Here is a 20,569-nt window from a genome sequence, read left to right on the forward strand (position 1 = left end):
GGCCGCCGTTTACCTGTCAGCTCTGTGACAGAGGCAGGATCGGCTTAGAAACTGCTGGCCAAACCCTCAACGCGACGCGTCCCAGCACTTCTGCAGAAGCTCGGCGTTTTGCAGCCCGGATGTATTGGTTACGCCGCTGCAGCCGATAAGCAATATTAACTGCAATATGGCGCGTCTTGTATGTACCACTGACCTCCGTCCGCATCTGAGTCACTTTAGCGCAATCTGGGTCACCTTATTTTAAAGACTTAGATGCAGCTAAATTGTCAGGGGGGTTGCATCTAGGTGATTGAGATGCATTCCTAGCTCAATGTAATTGCTAAAGGATATATGTAACCAGCCTGCTATATGTTACCACTGCCGTTCTGGGACGTTCTTTCGTTGACCTTTACTTTATGGCTTCACACACTGAGTAGATAATTAGCCTTTCCCCTAACACTTTGGTCTCATGAGAGCCGGGATTGTTTCTGCTATCTTGTGGGGGCAGGATGCCACGTGGGTCTCTATCTCAGTCTATCACTGACCTTTGGGCGCCTCAGCTCCAAACTAACTCTTTCTCACATTTCTTAGGAAAATGGGAGTGGGGGGGAACTAACATAAAAATAAAGGGGATAGCAAAAGCCAGGGTCGCCAGAAGGTTTCCCCCCGCCTTCCACCCCTGCCCGCTTCTAATACGTTTGTTTGGGTTTTTGATTTTCTAGTGGCGAAAGCGGATCGGGCAAAACGGAAGCCACCAAGCTGATCCTCCGATACTTGGCCGCGATTAATCGAAAGCACACTGCAACCCAGCAGGTACAGGAGCTGGGGCTTTAAAAAGCCCCCCCCCGGGGGGGGGGAGGATTGCTGTAAAATACAGAATCCTGCCCAATGAGCTATGGGTCCCCGACCTTATGGAGCCTGTGGCGACCTTTGGCATTCTGCCACAAAATGGCCGCTGCAGGAGGCGGAGCCACAAAATGGTTTGCCCGCATTCTCTTCAGATGAAGACCCTTGCACTGTGGTGGAAGCTGCTGCTGACACAACATTTAAAAAAAATTGCACAGCCAATCAAAATCTCAGATGTTGGCCGGGGAGCCATGTTGGAGCCCCCAACTATGAACATGGTCTGGTGCATTGAATGGGAAGATATGCATTTGGAGGGGGAAGAGATAGGACGAAACATTCTACCACGTGTTTTTCGTTTGAATCATAACTCTTTCTTTCTTCCCTACCCTGATGCCTCTAATCGACACCCTTCCTTAATATGTCCAATATGTCCTCCCATAGATAGAGGTATGGTGCTGTTGCCTTTGCAGTGTGAAGGTCTGGTTTGGTTTTAAGCGGTGTGAGGCCAGAAAACAGGGGGAGGTGTATTCATGGTGGTCTGACCCCTGAGCCGTTAGCCCATTTCCATACCCACTGAGCTTGGGTCGAAAGGTACCACTGGAAATTAGGAAAAACATTTTTACACTAAGGCCCCTTCCGCACATGCAGAATAATGCACTTTCCATCCACTTTCAATGCACTCTGCAGCTGGATTTCACTGTGCGGAATAGCAACATCCACTTGCAAGCAATTGTGAAAGTGGATTGAAAGTGCCTTATTCTGCACGTGCGGAAGGGGCCTAAGAGTTGTGCAGCAGGGGTCCCAGCCACCCAAGGAGGTCCTGAGCTCCCCCTCACTGGCAGTCTTCACGCAGTGGCTGAACGAGCGCTTGTCTGGGATGCTCTAGGCCAGTGATGGCGAACCTATGGCACGGGTGCCAGAGGTGGCACTCAGAGCTCTCTGTGTTAATGACAAGCAAAGCTCATCATGGGGAATCACTACTAATAATAATACACATCTAGGCTGGCCTGGGCCGCTGGGCTCGATTATTAGCATTAAACCTAAGACCTATGGATTTTGGGGGGGAAGCAGTGTAGAGTAACCCTGTTAAGCACCGTTAAACCCCCGACTGATTTTCATCACCAAAGAACTAAAGCGCCGATCGCTTTACCTGCGGGAGTAAGCTCGGTTGTTGCTAGCAATGACTGGCTTGCTTTTGAGTAACCTTGAGTTAAACGGGTCGTGATTCACCCGCTCAGAGAGTTGTATGGTTTGCTTCCAAAACAAAGTTTTCACCTGATCACCACGCAGCTTACTCCCCGAAGTAACACACATGCCTCAGAGCTAACCATTTTTTTCTAAACTAAAACCTCGGTATTCAGGTTAAATTGCCGGAGTTGGCACTCTTTGCAATAAATAAGTGGCTTGGGTAGCAGTTTGGGCACTTTCGGTCTCAAAAGGTCTTCGCTTATCACTGCTCTCTAGGCTGATCCTTGCCTTGCAGCAGGTGGACTAGATGGCTCCTGTGGCACTCTCCAACTGTGATCCCACTGACTCCATTGCTCAGGTGTAAAAGCAAAGCGTTGTTATTATTGATGCATGGTCGGCGGTTTTGCTGGTCGGAAACTCAGAGTCCTCTCCTGCGTCCTCTTTGGGGTGAATGTCCTCTGTCTTCAAGCTCTGCCTTGACCCATGACCTCAAGTGAGCCCAGCATGGCAAACGGCACCGGTTATGCATGTATGGAATGCATCCTCCCTCACCCTCTTTCCCTGTCTTCTCATATATGAACATATGACACTGCCTTCTAGCAATCATGTGCACAGAAGGGTTCTTCCCAGAACTACCTACCTGAGTTAAAAAAAATTATTTTGCCCACCTGCCTGCTAAACAGCAGAGAGAAAGATTTGCCCAGGGTCATTTTAACGCATAGGACACACTTGGCCGTTGCCCTGGGGTTCCTATGAGCATAGGCCAGTGGTGGCGAACCTTTGGCACTCCAGATGTTATGGACTACAATTCCCATCAGCCCCTGCCAGCAAGGCCAATTGCAGTCCATAACATCTGGAGTGCCAAAGGTTCGCCACCACGGGCATAGGGGCTCCGTGCTAATCTATGTCTGTTGTGACTTGCTGTTGATGAATAAATATTGTACTGGACTAAACTATAAATAATTCTTACTGGAAAATGCATTTTTTAGTATGGTTTTACTGAACAAAATGAATGCCAATTTTTATGATAAGTGGACTTTGGCATTCACCCCTGATTTAGTATCATGGTTGCCTCTTCAAGTGCATGCGCATCGCGTATTCATAATGCGATCCCATGCACCGGGCCTGTGCCCAAGAGCCACAATGCTGTTAAGGTGGCTCCTGATTTACACTCTCGCCAGCGCCCGTTCCCCTTCGTGATCCATGGTGGGGGCATTGCATGTACTGCTCCACCGGGGAACGATCATCTTCGCCCAGCTTTTAAAAAAGTTTTCACCCCTTCTTGTAACTTCCCAGTTTTGTTTGTTTTTTGTTTCCTGGTTCTATGCTTGAAAGTAGCCGCGTTTTAAGTCCGACGTGACAGATTCTGGAAGCTAAATCTCCTCTGGGTTAGAATCCTTCTGAAATGCTACTTGAGACTAAAGTTGAATGGACCGTGAATTCCGTTAGGTTTGGGAAATTTGTGGAAATCTTTCTGGAAGAGTAAGTAATCCGCAGCCTGTTTCTCTCTGTAGTTTCCTCCTCTCTCAGTCCTGTGTGCTTAATATCTTTTAATGACGTTTTTGTGCCACATTTTTCGTACTGCATCTTTTTCGCACTACCTTTTTGGGGAACTTTGGGTGGGCCATATGCAGTGGTGGGATTCAACCTATTCGCCCCTATTCGGTAGAACCAGTACCTAATTTTTTTTGTCTAGTTCAGAGAATGGTTGTAATCCCACCACTGAGTCCTTTCGGAACTGGTTGTTAAATTATTTGAATCCTACCCTGTTTCCCTGAATATAAGACATCCCCTAAAAATAAGACATAGTAGAGGTTTTGCTGAAGTGCGAAATATAAGGCATCCCCCGAAAGTAAGACGTAGCAAAGTTTTTGTTTGGAAGCATGCCCTACTCTAACAGAACACAGAAAAAATAAGACATCCCCTGAAAATAAGTCATAGTGCATTTTTAGGAGCAAATATTAATATAAGACACTGTCTTATATTCGGGGAAACACTGTACCACTGGTCGCAAGATGGTTTTCTCCCACATTTTGCTTCCATGTGAGGCGTGAGAGCTGGACAGCGGATACAATTTCAGTGGGTCTAAAGTCACCTAGAGTTGAATTTGAACCTGGGTCTTTTCCTCTTCTTCCCTCTGATCCACTTTCAATGCACTTTGCAGCTGGATTTTATGGTGCAGAATAGCGAAATCCACTTTCAAGCCATTGTGAAAGTGGATTGAAAGTGCATTATTCCGCATGTGCGGAAGGGGACTAGGGTTTGAACCAACAGTTTTATGGCCATGGGTTGAGACCACCCAACTTAACCTAGAATTGTGTGTTTAGATCTGTGAACTCCTTAGACTTCTGATGGGCAGACAGTATGAAGCTGCTGGATTGGTCAGACGGTCATTTAACAACAGCCGTGCCAGATCAAATTTGAGACTCCAGCATCCTATTCCCTGCAGTATTCCCTGAGCCAACCTTTGGTCTGCTGTTAGAACTGGTAGACTGCCTCAGTAGAATGGAGGCTCCGTGTTGCCATTGTGGCTTATGGCCATTGATGGACTGATCTTTCATGAGTTTATCTAGCCCAGGGGTAGGGAACCTGCGGCTCTCCAGATGTTCAGGAACTACAATTCCCATCAGCCTCTGTCAGCATGGCCAATTGGACATCTGAACATCTGGAGAGCCACAGGTTCCCTACCCCTGATCTAGCCCCTCCACATATGTACAGATCTCGAAAGCCACCTATGCTAGTAATCCTGTGGCAGGGAGTTCCATAAGTTCATTATGCATTGTGTGAAGGGCAGTTTATGGCTGTCCTGAATCTGTTTTGTTCTCATCTTCACGGCATCCTCCAGTCTTGCCTACATGGGGGGGGGGGGGGCCGTCTTCTTCCTATGTTTTTCCAGCATCCAGAGGCTGGAAAAGTTTGAGATTGTGTACTGCTGATTGTCCTCTGGATATCTAGGCAATTTCAAGGTGCCAATAAGTTTGTATTTGTGTCCAACTTTATGCTGATAGGGGCTTCTCTCTGCCTTCAAGACCCTAATTTTTCCTGGGTTCCTTGTTGTGGACTGAGCGGCCCCCTGCCATGTACAGAGATCTAGTGCTTGGGAAGTTGGCAACCCCCTTTCTCCATCCCAGGTTTAGAAAATATCTGAAAAAGCCTTGCACTGGTGAACAAGATGTTCTTTGAGACTTTATATTCTTCTAGAACGTGGTTCTTTTATACCTTAGATGTTATGGACTACACTTCATCGCTTTCCCAGCATGGCCGATTGGCCATGCTGTCAGGGGCTGATGGGAATTGTAGTCCATAACATCTGGAGTGCCAAAGGTTCGCCACCACGGTTCTAGAATGTGGAGCAGTAAACATCAGTTGAAACGGGCGGGCTTCTCCCACGGCCCCGATTCTAGCATCGTAAGTGGTTAAGTGTCTTCCGAGTGACCAGAAACACATTCTGAGCTTTCTTTCCACAGCAGGCTCATCTGTGGTGCCATAACTTCGCAGTACCTCCTGGAGAAGTCCAGAGTCGTCTTTCAGGTGCGGGGTTCACCTTCTCCTCTTCCTCCCTCCAAAATCCTGTCAGTGGAAGCCAGGGGCTAGCAGCTAAACACAAATCCCAGAGAGGTCAGCGGGAATAAAACAAACCATGAGATGTCCTTTGGTGTAAACACACCTGGCACCTGGAAAAATATTTTTAATCAGATTTCTTTAGACCAGGGATAACCCCGCCCGGAGGTGGGAATCTGCTTTTAGCAATAGGTTTGGCAAAGAGGCTCCAACATGGTATTCATGGGTGCCAACTGGTTGTAGAAAGTGGCCAGTAGGAGCTTCTGCCCAGCAATGCTTCTGACTGGCTGCTGGAGATTTGATTGGCTGTTCAAATTTTTAAATACATTGCTTTGGCAACATTTGCTACCATAGCACAAGATCTTCATTGCGTAATTGAAGGTAAGGAATGGCAGCCATTTTGTGACTGACTCCGTCTCCTCAGGCAGCCATTTTGTGACTGACTCCGCCTCCTGAGGCAGCCATTTTGTGACTGACTCCGCCTCCATTTTTACCAGACAGGGGGTACTATTTAGATTTCTTTTCAGCCGCAGGCATCGAAACACCTTGAACCGTCTCTCGGCCTGATGCTGGTGGTGACGTCCTTCTCTCTGCTCTATCTCCTTACGTAGGCCAACAACGAAAGGAATTACCACATCTTTTACGAGCTGCTAGCTGGCCTTCCGAGTCACCAAAAGCGCAAATTCTTCCTCCAAGAGGCTGAAACGTATTTTTACCTGAACCAGGTATGTCCTATGCCCTGGAAGTGTCCGTGAAACCGGCACGGTTGAGTGAGTTTTGGAATTATGGTATGGCGGTCTTGCTGTGGGGATACATCCATAGGGATAGATTCCTCTCTTCCACCCTTACACAGGGAGGGAACTGTGAGATTCCCGGCAAGGCGGACGCAGAGGATTTCCACAGGCTGTTGACGGCCATGGAAGTCCTTCATTTCACCCTCGACGACCAGAACAGTATCTTCCGAATACTAGCTTCCATCCTCCATCTGGGAAACGTCTATTTCGAAAAATATGAGGTAAGCAGCGGCTGGGGGAACGGGAGGCCGACCGAGTGCAGAGAATCGATTCGCGAGGTCGCTCGATCCTCGGGTGATCCAGAGACGGGTCTTTGCAGATCGATTACCAGGAGGTGGCTTCCGTCGTGAGCGCCAGGGAAATCCGAGTCGTGGCTGAGCTGCTGCAGATCTCCCCAGAATGCCTGCAGAAGGCGGTTACCTTCAAAGTGACGGTAAGAAGGTCGAGACCCACAAATTGTCCCCAGTCACAAAGGAGAAGCAGTTATTTGTGAAAGAGCATTTGGCGGAAGGGCTGTTGCTCTGTGGTAGGAGATCTCAGGCACCTACAATTCAAGGAATCCAGTGGCAGATTACGTCAAGGACCGTCACTTCACCTGAGAGCAGCTGCCAGTCCAGGTACACAATGGCTGATGCCGCACAGCAAATGTATAATGGGTGGCAGTCATGATAAAGGAACCCATTTTCCAGTCGACCTGTTCACATGTGTTCCGTGCAGGCAGCGATTGGCGCCCACAGAAACGCTCCAGGTTGCTTTCGCACCTTCTCACAGAGATGCTTCTCTTTATTAAAAACAACAACCCTGCAACGCATGCAGGCATGCAGAAATGAACCCCCCATATCCAAGCCAATCGTCCCATAATATGAGCAGCTGCACCTGCATAGCTATGCAGATACAACCCGTAAAATTTTAAAAAAGGAAAAGAGGTCTCCCTGCAACCTCTGGGCAATAGCGGGCAGCTTCTCCCACACCAGGGAGGGCGCGCGCCTCCCTAGGCAGCTGATTCCACTGCTGCACGACTCTTACTGTAATCCCCCCCCCCTTAGTATCCAGTTGGAACCTTTCTCCTCGTAACTTATACCTGTTATTTCGAGTCCTATCCTCTGCTGCTAACAGGAAAAGCTCTTTGTGCTCCTCTAAGTGGCAGCCCTTCAAATGCTTCAAGAAAGCAGTCGTATCCTCCTCAAACTTCTCTTCTCCAGACTGAACGTCTCCAAGTCCCTCGGGCTTTCCTTGTAGGGCTCAGGCTCCAGACCCCTGGCCATAAGAACATAAGAACTAGCCTGCTGGATCAGACCAGAGTCCATCTAGTCCAGCATTCTGCTTCTCGCAGTGGCCCACCAGGTGCCTTTGGGAGCTCACATGCAGGAGGTGAAAGCAAGGGGCTGCTGCGGCTGCTGCTCCCGAGCACCTGGACTGTTAAGGCATTTGCAATCTGAGATCAAGGAGGATCAAGATTAGTAGCCATAGATCGACTTCTCCTCCATAAATCTGTCCAAGCCCTTTTTAAAGCTATCCAGGTTAGTGGCCATCACCACCTCCTGTGGCAGCATATTCCAAACACCAATCACATGTCGTGTGAAGAAGTGTTTCCTTTTATTAGTCCTAATTCTTCCCCCCAGCATTTTCAATGAATGCCCCCTGGTTCTAGTATTGTGAGAAAGAGAGAAAAATTTCTCTCTGTCAACATTTTCTACCCCATGCATAATTTTATAGACTTCAATCATATCCCCCCTCAGACGTCTCCTCTCCAAACTAAAGAGTCCCAAACGCTGCAGCCTCTCCTCATAAGGAAGGTGCTCCAATCCTTCAACCATCCTCGTTGCCCTTCTCTGCACTTTTTCTATCTCTTCGATATCCTTTTTGAGATGTGGCGACCAGAACTGAACACAGTCCTCCAAGTGCGGTCGCACCACGACTTTATATAAGGGCATGACAATCCTTGCAGTTTTATTATCAACTCCTTTCCTAATTATCCCCAGCATAGAGTTTGCCTTTTTCACAGCTGCCATGCATTGAGTTGACATTCCCATGGAACTATCAACTAAGACGCCCAAATCTCTTTCCTGGTCTGTGACTGATAGCACTGACCCTTGTAGCATGTATGTGAAGTTTGGATTTTTTGCCCCTATGTGCATCACTTTACATTTTGCTACATTGAACTGCATTTGCCATTTCTTAGCCCACTCACCTAATTTATCAAGGTCCGCTTGGAGCTCTTCGCAATCCTTTGTGGTTCTCACCACCCTACATAATTTGGTATCATCTGCAAACTTGGCCACCACACTACCCACCCCTACTTCCAGGTCATTTATGAATAATTTAAAGAGCACTGGTCCCAATACGGATCCTTGGGGGACACCACTCCCTATATCTCTCCATTGTGAGAACTTCCCATTTACACCCACCCTTTGTTTCCTGTTCCTCAACCAGTTTTTAATCCATAGGAGGACTTCCCCTCTTATTCCTTCATTGCTGAGTTTTCTCAACAGGCCATCCTTTATTGCCCTCCTCTGCACCCACTCCTAAGCTTTGAATCTAAATACTGGTTTTGTGCAAATTTATGGGCTCTCTTGTATGTATTTTATTGCCATTCTGAGCCTTGAGGTCAGTAAGGAAGAAAAATGGCTCTTGTCAGTGTTTTAAATAAATAAATAAAATAAGTGTGGATGCGCATGGTGCATATGGTTTAGGGAATGAGCCAGGTGTGGGTGTGTAGGGTTGTGAACTTCTGCCAGTTTGTGCACAACCCAGGAAGGGAGACAAGCGTGACTCTTTTTCCACTTCTTGACAGGAAACCCTGAGGGAAAAGATCCTTACGCCACTCACAGTTGACAGCGCTATGGATGCGAGGTAAACAAATGGGGTTGTGGGGTCTTGCAACTCTTTGACACAAGCAGTTCATAGATGCTTTGGACATAGCTGCCGCACAAGCTTTATCTCAGTTTAATGGTCTTGCTTACTCATTAACTTGGATATTTATACCCTACTTTGCTTCTCCAACGGGTACCCGGAACTACGGATGACATCATTTTCCTCCGTTTTATCTGCACAACAGCCACCCTGCGAGGTAGGCTGGTGACTGGATCTGGGCGTTGGTTGTTCTTTCCTCAATGGGCTCTTGCGTTTGCTCTCCTTCCCCTCAGAGACGCCATTGCCAAGATCCTTTACTCCCTGCTCTTCAACTGGATCACGGAGAGGATCAACCGGCGGATCTATCCCAAACAAAAAGCCCTGTCGATCGCCATCTTGGACATCTATGGCTTTGAGGTGAGGGGGAAAGGGGTCTGCCCCGGGGTTGCCATCTCTGGGTTGGGAAATATATGGAGTTTTCGGGAGCAAGGGAAGGACTACAGAGGCTTTAATGCTCTAGAGTCCATCCTCCAAAGTAGCCATTTTCTCTTCTTAAAAAATAAAATATCTTTCTGCGTCATGAACAGGATCTGGGTTTCAACAGTTTCGAGCAACTTTGCATCAATTATGCCAACGAATACATCCAGTTCTTCTTCAACAAGATCATTTTCAAAGAAGAACAGGTGAGGCCTTATTGATCTCTCTGTCCCGAGGTGTCCAAGCGTTACAGATAACGATACCGAGCCTTGTCATTCGGGAGCGCTTCGCCCACATGATCTGGCTGTCGTCTTCACAACAGTCCTGTAAAGTAGGCCGCTGATATAAACTGTCTAAGAGATAGCGATTGGCCAAAGGTAGCCTAGTGGGTAAGAGGCACAGGTGACCTTTGAAATCAGCGACAGATAAGGCGAAATAAGTGAGAAGGGAGAATCTCTCTTAAATTTGCATCACGTTTGTGTAAAGGATTCAATGGTGTTGATGGTGAAGTAACCTTTGAGTGTATTCACAGCCCGCATGAGCAATAGATGCACCATGAGACTTTATCTTCTGGCGCTGAGATGAAGTCTCCGTTCACATGGGAAGAGGAAGCAAGGGATAGAGGTGAATGGCTATAGTAACCTGTGCATTCTGGTACGGAAGCGCCATTCCTGCTACCGCGTGTACTTGAGCTTTCTAAAAGATGTCTTAATAAACGGACTTTTACTTCCAAAGCCTTTTTTTATCCGCGTCTATCGCTTGAATTTACATTGTGGTTAGGAATCCACGAATTCGAGTATCTTCCTGTGCAGTGGACCCCTTTACATTCTTCGCGTGGAGAGGTTGAATTTTATTGCGAATAAAAGCGTATTCCCCAAAGAGGGTCTGACCTTCCCTTCTGGATCTGGAGGAACCAGCAGGAGAACGTGGCTCCTCATGGCTCTTTCCCGCCCTCATTATCAGCACGAAGTCTTCGCTTTACCCGCTGAACGCGAGGGACGTGTGACGACCACTACGGGGACTTCCGTTGAGTCGCTTGGGGCGCCGTCTGCGGATCGAGCGCCTGTGGATCGGAGTTTCTACCCGCTCGCAGGTGGATTACAAAACCTCAGATGCAACCTTCCGTCATGGAGGACGCAGGCTTGATACCAATTATCGCGGCAACCCAGGAATCCATTGAACGATTCCTGGACTCAGATCATTTTGTGATGTTCGTAAAGAACCACCACTGTGGCACAGCACTCAGTTCATCTAAAGACACCGACTCAACTCTGGAATTGGGAGGGGTATCCGCATCGCTTCCCCAATCGGGACTCCCCATCCCCGGCTGTCCGGGCGACGCACCTGAGGTACCTCGAGCCATACCGTGGCTACGGGCGGCTACGTGTGTTCCCCAGGGCTTCGCTTCCTGATGACGAAGAGTCTGAAGAAAGCCTGCATTCCCAGCCGGACCGCTTCCTCATCGAGATCGAGACTGGGATGAGGAAGCAGACGGCTTAATTTCGAGATGCCTGCCGCATGGAACCGAAGTGAACGCCAGCTATGGGAGGAGGAACGGGCACAGTTGCAGCAAGAGCCAAACTCTGCAGAAGGGACCGAAACAGCAACGCGAAAGAAGTCCAGCTTTCGAGTTGGACCGTACAAAGACGCTCCAACGGCAATATGCCCAGAATCTGTCAGTCCAAGGAGAAAGTCCCGCAGTCAGAACAGTCCAGACTGGATTTCATAACGGGCTTATGTCGCTGCCAGTTCAAAATGCGACGCAGTGAATTAGCAGACTTACTGAAGCCCTGCAAAGCGGGATCTAACCGCTTAAAATTCGAAGGCGAAAGCACAGCTTTGCATGCGCGACCAAGATGCGGTATTGACTCGCTATGAGAGGTGGGAGCTGGCTGCTTTGGAGAGGGAATCCATGGAGGCGGCAGCAGACCAGGGGCCGCGAAGTTGGAACCATAATGCTGTTACTGATCATGCCGGTGCCAGGGGCCACGCATCAGTCCTGCTACCCAAAGCGCCAGCGCACCGCCAGCTCGCATTCCAGCCCCCCCCCTGTATTAACAGTCAGCTTCACCAACCTGCTCAGCCAGCTAACCACCTCCCCAGCGAAGCTTTAAGAGCGCGCTGAACAGGGGCTACTTTCCGCCTCCGGTTTCAGCCCGCCCTGCTTTGATGGGACCGCTTCCAAACTTCCTACTTCTATCTTGGTAACTCAATGCCCACTTGGAAGACTATGATGACCATACCGGTCTGAACGCCGAAAATATGCGGGACATCGTGGCTCAGTCCTAGAGTGGGCTAAAAAAGTGTTTCCACTGGTTGCGTGGACTGTTTTGATTTTGCAAGGATGAGGACTCTCGCACAGCAGCTCCGCGATTCACTCCAAGCTTTGAGGCGGCCGCTTTCAAGATCCAGGGCGCCGAATGAAGCTTATCCAGCACTATCAAAACCATCCAGCAAGGCAAATCAGCCTCGCTTGCAGATTTGTCCGTGGATTTCCAGGCGGCTGCTGCTCGACTTCCTCCTGAGTGGCCTGGAACGCATGAAATGCTAATACTTCCTCGGATAAGGGATAGCAAGCTACTTGAAGCGGCAGCTTTAATTCGGGTTCCTCGTATTACCATTGCAGATTGGATCCAGTTGGGAATTCTCAAATTGCATGCGATCTCGCTTAGATCATACGCCACAAGGAGGCCCACCAAAACCACTACTGTGTCCACCAAGTCAGTTTCTCCTGCCTCCCTACCGAAACTACCTCTGAACGCTGGCCGCCGACTTGGGTTGTGTAAGGTCTTTACCGCGGAGGGCCAGGCCATCCTAGCCGCCTAACTGTCCCAAGAAGCAAAAACCAATCATCTAGCCTCGGCATTATCGTATGTAACCTGCGCCAAACCACCACATTCACGGTCGCTTCCGTGCTAAAGCGGTGACCGAAGGCGTGCCACCCAGAGGAGGGAAGCATTGTCTGTCTTCTTCTTCAGCCCCCATGGACATGGGGCCCGACTCTGACGTGCCGCGAGTGAAGGCAGCAGCTCCCATTACTGTTCAAGCATTTCTGGCCAACCCCGCTAAACACACTCGCCGTGACATAGCCTCGAAGCCCTGTGGATTCCGCCGGGCTGCCCCACTGCTTAATGCGCCCCATTGGTAGCAGGAGGGCCTAGGTCTGGATCGAATTCCTGGCTGCTCCATACCATTCACCCAAATGGACGGCAGCCCCTCGGAAAGCGAAGGATACATCGCCCACAAACACAGCGGTTCTCCTCCGTTTAGCTGACTATTGGGAGAAAATTAGTTTCATTTTACGCCAGTGGCCAAACACACTCCATAGCTTTTTAGGTATGCCTTGGTTATTGTTACATGAACCAAAATTCATTTGGAAAGAAAGGATCCTAGAATTCACTGACCTCCCTCATGGTGAACACATGAATTGGGAAGAAAACCCAACGTCACTGCACTACCCTCTGGTTTCCTTCAGTGATTGCTCCGATTCTATTGACATCCCACCTGCATATCATCAGGATCTAGCCAGAGCTTTTTCAGAACGAGTGAATGCGATCAATTGCCACCCCACAGAGACTACTGACTGTAAAAATTGTCCATACAACCAGGGACTGCTATCTAAGGGCAGAATTCCACCGCATGAGTCCCAATGAGGAGAAGAGGAACTTGATGCTTTCTTAGACAAGAACCTTGCTCAAGCCTCATTTCAAGGTGACTACCAGAAACACACACACACGCCAGTTCTCAAGTTTGTTTGTCAAAAGAAAGATGGAGTCATTCTACTGCTTTGCACAGATTATCCGAAAAGAGTCTCCAATCGCTGTCTCCCCTGTCCAATAAATATCCTTTGCCTTTTGACTCGGCGACCTTTAGGATGCACTCGACAAAGGACGATTTTACTAAATTAGACTTGAGAGAAGCTTACTACAGAGTCAGAATTGCTGAAGGATATGAACGCACCTGTACTGCGCTTAATACAAAGTTTGGACCAGTTTGAATATTTAATAATGCCATTCCGGGTTAGTGGGGCCCTTTAGCTTGGCATGGCCCTTTATCAACGAAGGATTCTCCATGATTTCATTGCACAAAGGGAGTTGTTGTATATTTAGATGACGCTTTTAATTTACTTCGCAAACTATAGAAGAGTGCGAAATATTGGTCCGAGAGTATTGAAACGCTTTGCTTGACAACTCTCTTGCCAAACTCTCCAAATGCTGTTTTCATCAGACCTCCATTGACTATTTGGGTTACCGGATTCACCGAGGGCCAAAATGGATCCCTGTTAAAATTGACGAGTCCTCCAATGGCCCGCCTCCCCACCAACCGCACAAGAACTTCCAGTCAAGCTTTCTTGGTTTTGCTAATTTCTCATCGTAGATTTTATACCCCCAATTTGCTGAACTGACTCTCTCCTCTCACAGACCTCTTAATGCGACTAAGGGTAAAGATTCACTGTCCTGGGCCAAGCCTCGGGCCCCTCTTGGTCTGAGGAGATGTCAGCAGCCTTTCAACTATTAAATTCATAAGTATACCACTCAACCTATCCTAAAAGCACTCGACCCAGATCTCCCGCTTGTGGTTCACGCCGCGGATCTTCGACCAAAGCACTTTCGGGGCAGCCCTGTTCAGAAAAATAAAGATGGTAGACTGGTTCCGTGTGCTTATTTGTCTAAAAATTCCTCTGGTGCCGAACTCCTAAATCTGGACTGTAGAGGAGACAAGGACGTGCGGCCATCAGCTAAGCAGCACTTCTCCACTCTATGCTTACTGGCTGGAGGGGGCTGGGCACCCTTTTCAAGATTTGGCCTGGATCATAAAACCTGGCAGCTCTTCCACCCCCCCCTCAAGATGTCCGCAAAAACAACTCTCATAACATTTCTTTTTCTCGCTTACCTCTTTTACAGTCGGTATTTTTTCCTGGGAAACTAACAAACTGGCTGATTTCAGCGCTCCTGGCAGCCTACCAGGGGAGGGAGGGTGGAGCTTTTAGCAGCTTGGGCGCAGACATTCCACGCGACTGTTCTTTCCTCCCAGTTAGCTTGGTTCTCACCCGATCTCAACGCCCGGGCCCCCTCTCCACTCTCTGCCTTTCCCAGTCTCGCCTCTCCTTTCCCGCGGAATTGGAGGAAGGCGGGCTGCATGAGCCTCCAGCGGCCTGAAGGGGACCTCCTAACGCGCTTGGAGAATGGAGTTTGGCGGAGGGGAATGTTAGTACCGCGTTCTCCTCCGCTAGCAAGTTCTTGAAACGCTACAATGCATGCCCGCTCGCTGGACATTTTGGCTTTTGAAAACTCTGCACTTAGCCATACGGCAGTTCCTGGGTGGCGCCGCATATGTGAGGCATTAGGAGAAACATTAAAGGCTGCTTTCGGTTTGTCAACAGGCTAAAACTATCCCGAAAGCCCCATGGACTGTTGAAACTTCTCGGTAGCTTCCCGCCTGGGAAGTCATCTCCATGGATTTCATTACAGATTTGCCCGAAGTCATGGCAACACGGTTTAGCATGGGTGGTGGTAGACGTATTCTCTAAAGCAAGCCCATTTTTTATTCCATGTGCTTCCATCCCTCCGGGCTCCTAAGCTGGCACGGCTGTTTTAATTCAACATAGCCACTGCCTCCATTCCAGCTTCTTTAAGGTGGTGGTCTCCACCATGCCCCTGCACTATCATCTTAAAAGTTCTGGAAAGCGTTTTGGGGTTGTTGGAAGCGTCGCCGCCGCCTTCTACCACGCTCAAAGTGTGACGGCGGTGACGGAGAGAACTAACAGAAATTCTAGAGCAGTATTTACGTTGTTACACCAACTACCACCAAGACAATTGGTGCGCCTTAAGCGAGTTCCGCTTATGGAGCGGCCACAACAATGCAGTTCATAGTAGTACAAAGAAAACCCCACTTTGAAATTGTGTCTGAGCCGCTTCCTTCCCGCCGTTAAGCAACTACCGCGCAGCAGCTTTGGACCCCCCCAGAATTTCAACAATGGATTTTATCCCTAGCCGAGGGATGGAAGTCGGAATCCAGACCGGCTTTACAGCAAAAACAAAGTGACTCCTAAAACTGTAATGGATAAACACCGCCAGATTTCCCTCTCGCGTGTGGGCTCCTGGGTGTATTTATCTACAAAAAAATCTCAGAGACGTGCATAAATTCTTTCCAAACTTGGCAAGAGATTTGTGGGACCTTTTAGGATTACTAAAGTGATTAATGATGTCAATGTCCGCTTAGATTTTGCCTAACTCTCTTAGTAACATCCATCCTGTCTTCCATTCCAGCTTGCTCAAGGAGGCTCCCTGCCCGATGCAGCCTGGCACGACTCAGCGGAGAGGCCCTCCGACTATTATTGATGGCCACAATACAAGCACTACTTCACAATTGACGCTTATCCGGATTCTGGCTTTAATCGCAGAACCGGCTAGCGCAATATTATTTAGTCTCTTGGGTGGGATATTTCACTCTGGGTATAATCATCAATGGGTTTTATTCCGAAAAGCATTGAAGACTCTAATTCTTATTTCCTCTGCTTTCCATCAGCGCCTTTCCAAGATAAACCTGGGGGGGAAGGGGGTCTTCTTTAGGGAGGCAGAGTGTAAAAGGATTCAATGGTGTTGATGGTGAAGTAACCTTGAGTGCATTCCACAGCCCGGGCGATGGGCCAGATGCATCGGCGGAGACTTTATCTTTGCGCGGGAGATGAAGTCTCCGTTCCCATGGGAAGCAGGAAGGGGGGATGGGGTGAATGGTATTATAACCTGTGCTTCTGGCGGGAAGTGTCATTCCTGCCACTGCGTGTACTTGAGCTTTCTAAGATGTCTTAATAAATGGACTTTTACTACCAAAGCCTTTTATTTCTGCGTCTATGGAATTCCTTACAGTTTGTAATTCATTGAACAGTAAGATCCATTTTATTGTTGTTTCATTTGTTTTTTGTTTGTTTTTTGTGTATGTTTTTACATGGATAAAATTAATTTAAAGTGTTTCCTAAAAAGACATCAACAACAGAGTGGTGTGGAAGTTAAGAGTGGCAGGCCCTAATCTAACCAGGTTTGATTCCCCACTCCTCCACGTGAAGCCTTCTGGGTGACCTTGGTCAGTCACAGGGCCTTTCCCCACTTCTCCTGCTGCCGGCATCCCTAGGGCTGCCTATGGCCCCCCTAACGACCCTCTCAGCCTCTGCCTGTTTCTCACCAGCGCCAGGGATGCCGCTGGCTGAGTGGGCTTGCTAGTGCGGCGTTGAAGCATAGCGTATTTGCTGCGCTGTTGCTTCCTGAGGGGAGTGCAGTGGGACCCCGCGCTACTTGCGGAGAGTAGCGCGGGGCTTAAGGTAAGTGGGGAAAGGGCCACAGTGAACTCTTTCAGCCCCACCTGCCTCACGAGGTGTCTGTTGTGTGGTGGGAAAGAGGGTGATTGTGAGCTGCTTTGAGACTCCTTAAAGATAGAAAAAAGCAAAGCATAAGAACCAAGTCTTTCAACTGCGAGCGTGACTCCTCTGTTTTGTGGTCAGGAGGAATATATCCGGGAGCAGATTGAATGGAGAGAAATCCCATTTAACGACAACCAGCCGTGCATCGATCTCATCGCCCAGAGGCCTTATGGCATTTTGAGGATTCTGGATGACCAAAGCAGTTTCCCGCAGGTGATGGTCTTTGGGTGAGGTTGGAGAAGGTCCCAAAATGTATACAACAACTTTTTTTTGGGGGGGGGGTGGGGAGGTGCAACTTGGCAAGCTATATGGTTTGATTTCCTGCAGAGTTGGGGTTTGGGGTTCAGGTGGCACATGGGGGACCTTGCTTTCCCCAGAGAAGGAAGACGCTCCCCACTTTGACTGCCAGCGTGGTGTAGTGGTTTAAGTGGACTCTAATCTGGAGCACCGGTTTTGATTCCCCACTCCTCCATGTGAGGAGTTTGATTCCCCACTCCACCCATCTTTCCCGGTTTTGATTCTCCCCACTCCACTGCTCTATCTAGTGAACTGGATTTGTTTCCCTATTCCTCCACATGAAGCCTGCTGGGTGATCTTGGGCCAGTCACAGTTCTCTCCAAACTTTCTTAGCCCCACTGACCTTACAAGGTGTGGGGAGAGGAAGGGAAAGGAGTTTGCAAGCCACATTCTTACAGCTGATGTATGGCGACCCCTAGTGGAGTTTTTAAGGCAAGAGATGTTTAGAAGTGGTTTGGCACTTTCTCCCACCATGTCACGACTCTGGTTTTCCTTGGAGGTCTCCTCTCCAGACATTATCCAGAGTCTGTGACTGACCCAAGGTCACCTACCGAGCTTCCACCGCAGATCAGGGATCTGAACTTGAGTTTCCCAGACACCTTAACCACTACCCCACACTGGCTCTCTAGGGCTTAGATACTCCTTTGCAATTGGACCAAGATCACCCAGCGAGCTTCCATAGCAAAACGGGGATTTGAATCTGGGTCTCCCCCATCCTTGACCGATGCAATAATCACCGCACGCCACAAAGCTGCAATCTACACAGCAGCAGGCCCCTGGCAAAGTTGTCCTTGGATATGGACTTCCCAGATCACACTGGGACACGTGCCCTGTCTCTGCTGACTTATTCCTCTGTCTTCCCAGGCGACGGACCACACATTTCTCCAGAAGTGTCATTACCACCACGGGGCCAATGAACTGTACTCCAAGCCGAAGATGCCGCTGCCGGAATTCACCATCAAGCATTATGCAGGCAAAGTCACCTACCAGGTAAGCAGCTGAGAGTTAGAGAGTCACGTAGCTGGAAGAGACCACCAGAACCATCCAGTCCCACCCCCTGCCATGCAGGAAGACACGGTCAAAACACTCCTGACAGATGGCCATCCAGCCTCCGTTCAAAAACCTCCAAAGAAGGAGACCCCACCCGCCTCCGAGGCAGCGTATCCCACTGTCCAACAGCCCAGAATGTCAGGAAGTTCTTCCTAATGTTTAGGTGGAATTTCTTCTCCTGCACCTTGAATCCATTGCTCCGCCCTCCCCAAGCTCAAACCCCAAATCTCTAGGAATTTCCCAGTTCACAGTTGGCAACCCTAAATTCAGACATATTTGATCCATATTTTTCCACCCCTGGACAAACGAAAGATTTCCACCTGCTTCCTTTCTCCTCCCCTGGTCCAAAACCATCAGAAACAGCAATGGGGAACTTTATCAATCAGTCACCTACGTATAATGTAACTTCATAGGTATGTGTAGGGATGGAATGAGAAGAAGGCTATAGAATTGCAGACTATAGAAACAGTGTCATTTTTTTTTACTGTTCCACCCAGGTGCATAAATTCTTGGATAAAAATCATGACCAAGTGCGTCAAGACGTCCTGGAGCTTTTTGTCAACAGTAAGATCAAAGTAGGTGTTTGGGTTGTTCTCAGTTAATCTGGGTTTGGGGATGGGGGTGGGAATAGATGTTGGGGAAAACATCTGAAAATAGATGTTGGGGAAACAATATGTAGATATGTATTGTCGAAGGCTTTCACGGCCGGATTCAACTTTGTGTTGACAGTGTGTAACAGACTTCCCTCTGTGATACACCTCTGAAGATGCCAGCCGCAGATGCAGGCGAAACGTTAGGAACAAGATCCACCAGACCACGGCCACACAGCCTGGAAAACCCACCAGAACCAATATATAGATACATTAATTTGCAGTCCAAAGACCCAAAGACCCAACATTTACATATAAGCCAAACAGTAAAACTCTGAAAATTATATAAAGGCATCCACATTTCACTGATAACAATGTCATTACAAGTTAGGACATATTTTTCAATGTTTCAGATAAAACTGACTCAGCCCCACTCACATTGTATTTAAATGCGAATGGGGCGGAGTCAGTTTTCATAGAAAAGAATAAAGAATTTTAAAAGAAATGCAAAAGGTTATGAAAAGGTGCCCAGGTTCGGAGCCTGCAGAGCAAACATCCCGGGGCAACCTTCAGCAAATGGACACGGGGAGAATCCCTTCTCCAGTACACAAAATGTTAGGCACGAGTGGACGGTGAAACTGACCAGAGGGCGAAATGGTTGGCCAGGAAAAATAAGATACCTCCTGAGCTCTGCATTCCGCACAACCAGGCAGGAGATGTCTTGCAGGCCCATTAAGGGCCACTTCCACACATGCAGAATAACGCACTTTCAATCCACTTTCAGTGCACTTTGCAGTTGGATTTTATTTATTTATTTATTTATTTATTTATTATTATATTTGTAAACCGCCCCATCCCCTAAGGGCTCTGGGCGGTGGACAGCAAACATCATAAACAATTCAATTCAACAAGCAGTCACATTTAAAATCAATAAATACATAAATTACATAAAATTACAGCGTTCCATGTAAGTCACATGACGTTCAGTATTAAACTATCAATAGATAAAAAGACCCCTCCCGTAGAGGGGGCGGTATAGATGTTATAGGCTCCCAAGATGATAGAGGGAGGAACAGGAAGGGCGCACACCATCAACGGCCGGCTTCCCCAAAGGCCCGGTGGAACAATTTGGTCTTACAGGCTCCCGCGGGAATCCTCCAAGATCCTCAGCAGAGAGGGCCCTGGACAGATGGTGGGAGAGTACCCACCAGCGGGAGCTGGAGCTTTCAGGGTCAGAAGGCCCTGGCTCGGGTGGAAGCCAGCCGTATCATTGAGGGGCCGGGGACCACCAGTAAATTGGCCTCTGCTGAACGTAGAGGCCGTGCAGGGACATATGGGGTAAGGCGGTCCCGAAGGTACGAGGGCCCCAGGCCGCGCAGAGCCTTAAAGGTGTGAAACAGCAAAATCCACTTGCAAACAATGGTGAAAGTGGATCGAAAGTGCACTATTCTGCACGTGCGGAAGTGCCCAAGGAAGAACAGGCGCACTTTGAAACTTTTTCAAAAATAATGCCTTGA

General features: G+C 48.6%; 1 protein-coding gene across 1 annotated transcript in view; it reads left to right on the forward strand.

Annotated features, from left to right (window-relative positions):
- MYO15A (myosin XVA) overlaps positions 1 to 20,569 on the forward strand; it is a 97,571-nt gene that overhangs the window by 11,953 nt on the left and 65,049 nt on the right. The window contains 13 exon segments of the mRNA XM_048494154.1: positions 702 to 792; positions 1,267 to 1,272; positions 3,377 to 3,495; positions 5,481 to 5,544; positions 6,186 to 6,299; positions 6,428 to 6,589; positions 6,688 to 6,801; positions 9,163 to 9,221; positions 9,515 to 9,638; positions 9,809 to 9,904; positions 17,197 to 17,328; positions 18,277 to 18,402; positions 18,960 to 19,037. Coding sequence (XP_048350111.1) covers positions 702 to 792; positions 1,267 to 1,272; positions 3,377 to 3,495; positions 5,481 to 5,544; positions 6,186 to 6,299; positions 6,428 to 6,589; positions 6,688 to 6,801; positions 9,163 to 9,221; positions 9,515 to 9,638; positions 9,809 to 9,904; positions 17,197 to 17,328; positions 18,277 to 18,402; positions 18,960 to 19,037 — 1,285 coding nt within the window.

The sequence above is a fragment of the Sphaerodactylus townsendi genome, linkage group LG04 (genome assembly GCF_021028975.2).
Source record: "Sphaerodactylus townsendi isolate TG3544 linkage group LG04, MPM_Stown_v2.3, whole genome shotgun sequence".
Lineage (NCBI taxonomy): Eukaryota > Metazoa > Chordata > Lepidosauria > Squamata > Sphaerodactylidae > Sphaerodactylus > Sphaerodactylus townsendi.